At 24.2% G+C, this 7,912-nt stretch overlaps 1 protein-coding gene across 1 annotated transcript; it reads left to right on the forward strand.

The window, feature by feature from the left end:
* Positions 1–361: 361 nt before the first annotated feature.
* Positions 362–1,175, forward strand: LOC148543508 (VQ motif-containing protein 11-like). The gene has a single exon (XM_088500338.1). It carries the CDS (start codon positions 434–436, stop codon positions 1,046–1,048), a length of 615 nt encoding a protein of 204 aa, XP_088356464.1. The 5' UTR covers positions 362–433; the 3' UTR covers positions 1,049–1,175.
* Positions 1,176–7,912: the final 6,737 nt, after the last annotated feature.

Here is a 7,912-nt window from a genome sequence, read left to right on the forward strand (position 1 = left end):
TAGAAGCTCAGATTAAATGATACATAAAAATTATTAAATAATTTAATATATTTAACTAAATTAGGACAAAGTATATTTTTTATCTTTGAAGTTTGGCAAAAATTTTAAAAATATTCCTGTATATTTGATGCAAATCGAAAACTTTTGGAATAAAATTAAAACAAAATAAAATTTAGAAATATTTTTGAAATTTTTGTCAAACTTTAAGAAGAAAAAGTATACTTTTCACCTATCAATTTTCTAAGAAGTTCTAAAATAATATTTCTTAAATGTGAATAGGTGACAACACTTTAGGGTGACGGCACCATCCTTAAAGCAAATTAAAGCAATCCGAAAAACAATATAATCCCTGAATTGAGATTGGAGACTATAAAATCACACATTTCGTTCTCTTTTTCTTCCCGCTTCCAATTCCAAACAAACACACTCTCCAATGGCGTCCTTCGATCAAACCGCCGCAACAACACCAAACACTACGTTTGTCCAAGCCGACCCTTCTAACTTTCGCGCCGTCGTTCAAAAACTCACCGGCGCCTCCGACAACCCTTCCACCCCCAAACTCCCCCTAACCATACCTTCCCGCCTCCACCACCACCGCCAAACCACAACCACCGCCGCCGCCGCAAAGAAACCGCTCTTCAAGCTCCACGAACGGCGGAAGAAGCTGGAACAACTGAACATCGCATCAACACAACAACGTTACTGCAACAGTAGCAGCAGCATGACGATGTTCAACGCCATCAACATGAACATGATGAACATGAAGATCATCTCACCTTACAGGAACAAGCAGCAGACGTCGCCGGTTTCTACGCTCGATGGTGCGGCGGCGCGTGGGAGTCCGAGATCGGCGGAGGAAGAGGAAGAAGAGAGGGTAATTGCGGAGAAAGGGTTCTATTTGCATCCAATTAGCCCTTTGTCTTCAGCCAACACTCCAAGATCAAGAGGATCTGATCCACCTCAACTCTTACCTCTCTTCCCTCTGCATTCTCCAAACGCTTCTTCTTCTTCTTCTCATGATATTAATAATAACGATAATTCTTCTTAATTTCTTCTTAATTATTATTATTATTATTAGCTTATGAGCTTTTTTTTTTTTCTATATGTATGAATGTATGATAATGTTTGAGATAGATTGTTGTTTCTTATTCAATGGGAATATTATATTATATTGCTGTCCGGACCAATACTTGTTCAATATTATATTTTCATGCTAATAATATATAATTGAATTTGTAAAATCCTTTTACATTACATAAAAAATTAAATATTTTTATTAAAAAATTGCTGATGGCTTATATATATATAGACACTGAAATAGTGAAATGTCTTTCCAATGTGTATTTGATTTTCCATATAGTGGTGATTACTTTGGAGTGTTACGCATGGTGATTAGAACAACAACATACCACATGGACGGAGTTGAAAACTTTTATAGAAAGGGGCCATTGTTAAGAAACTTGAATTGAAACAGGAGAAAGTAAACAAGAACGAAGAGAATAATATATGAGTAAGTGTTTAATTTTGATGTAATTCGTTCCTTTGCATAATTATTCACGCGATTAATAAAAATAGTAGTTACTTTTAATGATGTGGTATTATGTGATCGGATATACGTGTAAAATTATTTTACAATGTATCTAAATAAAATTTTATGAGTAAAACCACTAAAATTATTTTGATTCAATTATTTTTGTGATTCTTATAATTTTATTAAATTTATAATTAAATTTTTATATATTTTTTTAATTGAGTTTTTACATTATTTTTAATTTTTAATTAGATCACTATCACTATAAAAAATATTAGAGTTAATAATAGAATATTTTTTTGTAAATTAAAAGTATTTATAATTAAGATTGAACCTAATTAAATATTTGACCACATATTTTTTTAAAGAAACATTCTATTAGTTTTAATATTTTTTATATAGAAATGACCTAATTATAAAATTAAAAATAATGTAGGACCTAATTAAAAAAATATAATAATCTAATTACAAATTTAGTAAAATTATAAGGATAATAGAATAGTTAAACCAATTGTTTTTGAATTATTAATTCGCTTACTCCAAATTTATTAACGATGAAAATATTTTTAAAATATTTTAAAATACGACAAAAGTACTTGACTGTTAAATATATATATTTTTAAAAAGGTTTTAGATATTAGATTTGAATACAATTTTTTTAATTATAATTTAAAAAATTAAATATTTGTATACTTGATAATTTTATATTAAATAGATATATTTTTTGCAATGATGTTTTTTAATGATAAAAAATATTTTTAAAAAATAAAAAGAATTAGAGATCAAATTTTGATATATATTTTACATGTACTTTTTAAATAGTTAGCCAATAATTATCACAAAAGTGCACAAATAATTTGCTAAATACGAAAAAATAATTTTCACTTATATAAAGTTATATTTCTTTTATCTTTTTGTGACATATATATATATATATATATATATATATATCAATTTAAGTAAATATTATAGGATAACTATTATTTCTAGTGATAAAAATTTAAAAGGATGATAAATTAATTATGAAAGAACAAAATTAATTTTATATTCATAGAAGATAAGCAAATTACCATTTTTACCATTAAAAGTTTAGAATAATAGCAAATTTATTCCTAAATGAAATTACCATTATTGAGTAATTTTTTAAATTCAATTGTTAGGTTAACTATTTATATGTTATAGATAATTCTTAGAAGGTTTATATTAATCTAAATTCGTCTGGCTACACTATTTATATGCTTGAACAAAGGATTCTCTAAGTACTTGTTTATTGATGTATGATTTCCGTAAAAATTGGTATAGATAATCATAATCTCCATTATATGTATTATAATTCAATAGTCCAATTGATATGAATACATATTATATTATCCTATAAAAAATTATTAATGTTGTACTTGTAACTAACTTTGATATATAATATATAAAACGTTTACACCTGGTGTAAGTTTTGTTGATTTATATTGTCGAACAATTTATTATATGTGACGAATTTTATCAATTCAGCCATCGAGTTATGTTATATATTGTGATAGTTAGGCTTATAAAAATTTAGAGAAAATTCCAATATCAATAAATATCTAGTTTAATAGTTGTATTTTCTTATATTTTAAAACTGTAATATAAGTAAAAATAAAGTATTATGATGACATATCAAATCAATTTCAAATTTTATTGGAACATTTTTAGTTTGATCTGTATAGTAAAATGTTAGAATTCAAGCATTGAATTAATGAAATTCATTATGGTTAAGAAGTTATTGGATGATTTTTTTTTTTTTTTATCAAAGATAGGAGACTCGAACCCGCAACTTCTTAATTGAGTATAGAGAGACTATGCCATTTGAACTATACCTTATTGGCAGTTATTGATGATGTTTGCATGAGTAATTCATTATAGTTTCATATTATATTGTATTTATTTGCTTCTTATTTTTCACTTATGTTTGCATGAGTAAGTTGTCAACTACATTTTCCGGCCCCCCTTTAAAGATGGATATGTTTGTTCATCATCTAATTACTTCATTTGTTAATATATATATATATATATATATATATATATATATATATATATATATATATATTACATGATATAAAAAAGTACAATGTGTTCATAATAGGCCGTAAAAATAATAAAATAATTTAAAAAATTTATTTTATATTTAAAATTTTATTCAAATAGCATATATCAAATCCAAATATTTGAATATGTTAGTAAAAATAAATTTTTTATTTGATAGTACAAAGATGATATGTATATCCACACCGAAATCAATTTTTGTTATCAACTCTTTGCATATTATAAATTTTTTTTCCAAAAATTAGACTAACACATAATTATATATGTAGAGGTAATTTTTTTTTTCTTTACTCTTATCATACATGTATATAGTTTTAAGATTTGTTATTAATTTTAAATTTAAATATCATTTCAAATTTAAATCATATCTTATTATTTTAAACTTAATCCTTCAAATTTTAAAAATCATAATCCAATTCAATTTAAAATAGAATAAGTTAAGATCTCATCAAAAATTAAAATTTTAATTTAGAAATAGAATAATTATTTATTCTCAATTCTCATTTAATATTCTCAATTATCATATTATTATTATATTCTTGGTGCTAGCAAAGAATATAATAATATTTAATTTGAATTAATATAATTATTTATTTGATCAAATAAAAATAATAATTAAATAATTATTTAACAAAAATTAAAACACTCGTTAGTGTGTAACCCCGTAGATTTAATATTAAGCAAGTAGTAAATTAGTTATACTAGATTTACTAATCAAGATTGGCATCTAGCAACACTCACTTAATAGTACGAAGTAATATATTTTTACTAAGCATTAGAGAAGAACAAAGTATAATTCCTTCTATTTTTTTAGCTCTTGATTAATCGTTCGAGTATAATTTAATTGTTAAATTCTAACTTGTTATTATTATTATTATTATTATTATTATAATGAACAGTGAATGATCCATGAGAGTTGACGAATTTCTTATTGACTAATCATTAATTCTATAAATTTTCAAATCATACTCAATATCCATTCAACTAGTACATTAGGATATTAGGTATTCAAAATCAAAATATAATAAATACATTATAATTACACTATAACAGTCTCAGATTAAAAGAAACTTTATTATTGTCTTTACTTTGAAAATATCCTATTGATTAGGAATTTTTAAAATGAGTTAGTTTTTTATTAATCATATCTCTATATACAATATCTATATATATAAATTTTCATCAATAAAAACAATTATATATATATATATATATATATATATATATATATATATATTAATCTATCTAAATTATTAAATGTTTCTTTTAATAATCTAATTATTATTATAATAACAAATATCTGAATTCAATTAAAGATGTTGTTGTATTAATTATTTAATTAAATAATATATAGAGTAATAAATTATTTAACACATGATAAATTAAATTGCAGTTATACTTTCTCAACATGATATTCGGGTAAAATAATTCTATTATTCGCCAATGAGTTATAACTCAAATGACATAGTCTTCCCATATTCAATTAAGAAGTTGTAGGTTCGAGTCTCTTATCTTTGATAAAAAAAAAATAATTCTATTATTCCTCTTATAGTAATTTCAAAAATTTAGAAAAATGATTAAGTTCTTATCATTTTCATTTCATCCATATATAAAATAAAAATGGAAATACATAAGGCCAAACTACTTTTTATAGCAACAAGGTATAAGGTCTCTCGTTTAATTAGTTAGACTACACAATCATTACAAAGGTCCGTTTCACAATCATGTCACCAACAACTTTTTGTGCCTTATATTATACAATAACACAGAAAAAGGTGTCCCTAAATACTACATACTCATACATTATATCTTTACAAACCTGTTTTGGTTACTTATTATTATTAGTATTTAAACAAATTAAATTGTAATATAAATAAGCTTATCCGTAATATTGGTATGTAATGTATAATAATAATGGTGAGAAACAATTCAATTGCGTATGCCATAGGCAAAAGTACGCATTAAATATGAATACGCTCTTTCACTTAATGTTGTGAGACCAAATTAGTATAAATTTTGATGTACTGTAGAAGCTAACTAAATTGAATATATATTACAAGACAAGAAGTTATTATTATTTATTAACCTTTGATATTGAAATTTGGAGGGAGGGCATGTTGCACGTGAGAACGCGCATGCATACTACAAAATTTGAAAATGATGAGAATTAAATACTTCATAACTTATAATAAGTGCATGTTTCGGCGCCATTATTTTGTTAAAAAAAGATCTTTTTTCTTGAAAAAATATCTTTTTTTTTTTATTTTTTAACGTGTTTGACAAATTTCTAGTAGTAAAAGTAAAAGCACTAGTAAAATAAAAAAAATATCTTTTTTGAGAAGCTGTAATTTACATCTTTTTTTAAAAGATCTTTTTTCCTTAAAAAAAAGATGTTTTTTATGTAATAAATGAACAAAAAAGTACTTTTATACTGTTATACTCAAACATAATTGATAAATAAAAAGACCTTTTTACATGAGATATCCAAACATAAAATTACTTTTACTTTTCTATAAGATCTTTTAAAAAAAGATAACTCAAAAAAAGATCTTTTTTTTTAAAGTTCACCCAAACAAGCCCTAACTCTTACTAGGGTATACGCGGATGGGATCAGATATGGCTGAAAATTCGATCCGATCCGCACAATTTTCATCGGATCGGGTCGGATATGATATTTGTATTTCTTAGTGTCGGATCGGATATTGGATATATCCGCATAATTGAACCTTTTCTTTTTAATCATATTTCTATGTAAAAAATTTAATAAAAATATTTCTTTCACATTTTTAGACTTATTTATTCCTAAAATATTTTTAATTAAACTTTTTCGAAATAACAAAAATAAAATAATACAATGTATGAATAATAATTACTAATTAAAACATACAAACAAGTAAATATAATATCAAACATATATATATATATATATATATATATATATATATATTTATTTATTTATTTATTTTTAATTATTATGTAGATCTGCGGATCCGCGGATCAAATATGCAGATGTAGAGCAGATATCCACGATCTGATCCGTAAATGGTGCGGATCGGATCGTATCCGCAATTTTCGGATCGGATGCGGATATTTACCGCGAATCTGCGGATACGATCCGATCCATGAACATCCCTAACTCTTACACTCCCAATGCATATGTATTTTTTATTTCATTTTGAGAAAATCTTAGGGCTAGCACTTTTATTAAAATTTGGTCAGTATTTAACCATCAAAGAAAAATAAGTAATTCTATATTATTAGATATCATCTCACACTATTAAAAATATTAATAATAGCTAATTGATAGCTACACATCACAAATTCTGCTGCCCCTAGCACTCCTCTTTTATTTTTCTATTACCTCACTTCATTTTCAGACATTAAACCTAACTTTTTTACTTTTTCTATTACTAATATATATTATTTTCATAATGCATGACTAATATTGAAACAATTTCATTACGTCTATGTTTTTTTATATAGTAGATATTATTTGTCACTAATATTTTCTTAATAATTAACACATATTTTTATTTTATTAATTAAAAAATAATTTAAATACATAAATGAGTAATACTACAAGATCAAAAAAATAATCTTTCTTAACCAATATTTGGCCAACATTATATATCTAAGTAATAAATTCTAAACCATAAATATTAAATCCTAATTCCTAATGATATAAAAACATAATATTAACTAAAAGTATTGAGTAATATTAATGAAAAATATTGACTCCTAATATTTCTCTATTAGAATATAATGCTGAGTTGCTATGTATGCAGACCATTCAATTATATTTTGATAGACTTTATTAAAACTTAAATATATTAATGATACTAGTAATGGCTTAAGTTCGGTCAAGAAAATTATTACATACAAAATCATAATAGAAATTCAAAAGTTAAAATAATTATGTTGTGATAGAAAAGGCAAAAAAAAAAAAAAAAAAAAAACATATAATAACATACATTGAAGGTGGACATATGGAATCTGGAAAATTCTTCTGAAAAATAATAATAGCACAAAGGGTTGGTTGAAGTAGTAATAAATAACTGATACTAAGAAAAAGCATGCATTTAAATTTTAATAATAAAAACTTTATAGAGAAATTAATTATTATTGCATATATAACACTTTTGTTTCATTACAAATTAAACAAGGATTAGTCCTATAAATAGTTCTAATAATCTAACCTTATAAACATACCTTGAATTCTACTAAACAAAAATAGAAATATAGCTGATCATATATTATATAGTTGTTTATGAAAGGGACATATTTTCTTTCATCAAACTTGTG

The sequence above is a fragment of the Arachis ipaensis genome, chromosome B9, assembly GCF_059453495.1.
Source record: "Arachis ipaensis isolate K30076 ecotype BB chromosome B9, ASM5945349v1, whole genome shotgun sequence".
Lineage (NCBI taxonomy): Eukaryota > Viridiplantae > Streptophyta > Magnoliopsida > Fabales > Fabaceae > Arachis > Arachis ipaensis.

Coding starts and splice junctions, on each gene's coding strand:
- LOC148543508 (XM_088500338.1), top strand. CDS start 434: ATGGCGTCCTTCGATCAAACCGCCGCAACAACACCAAACACTACGTTT.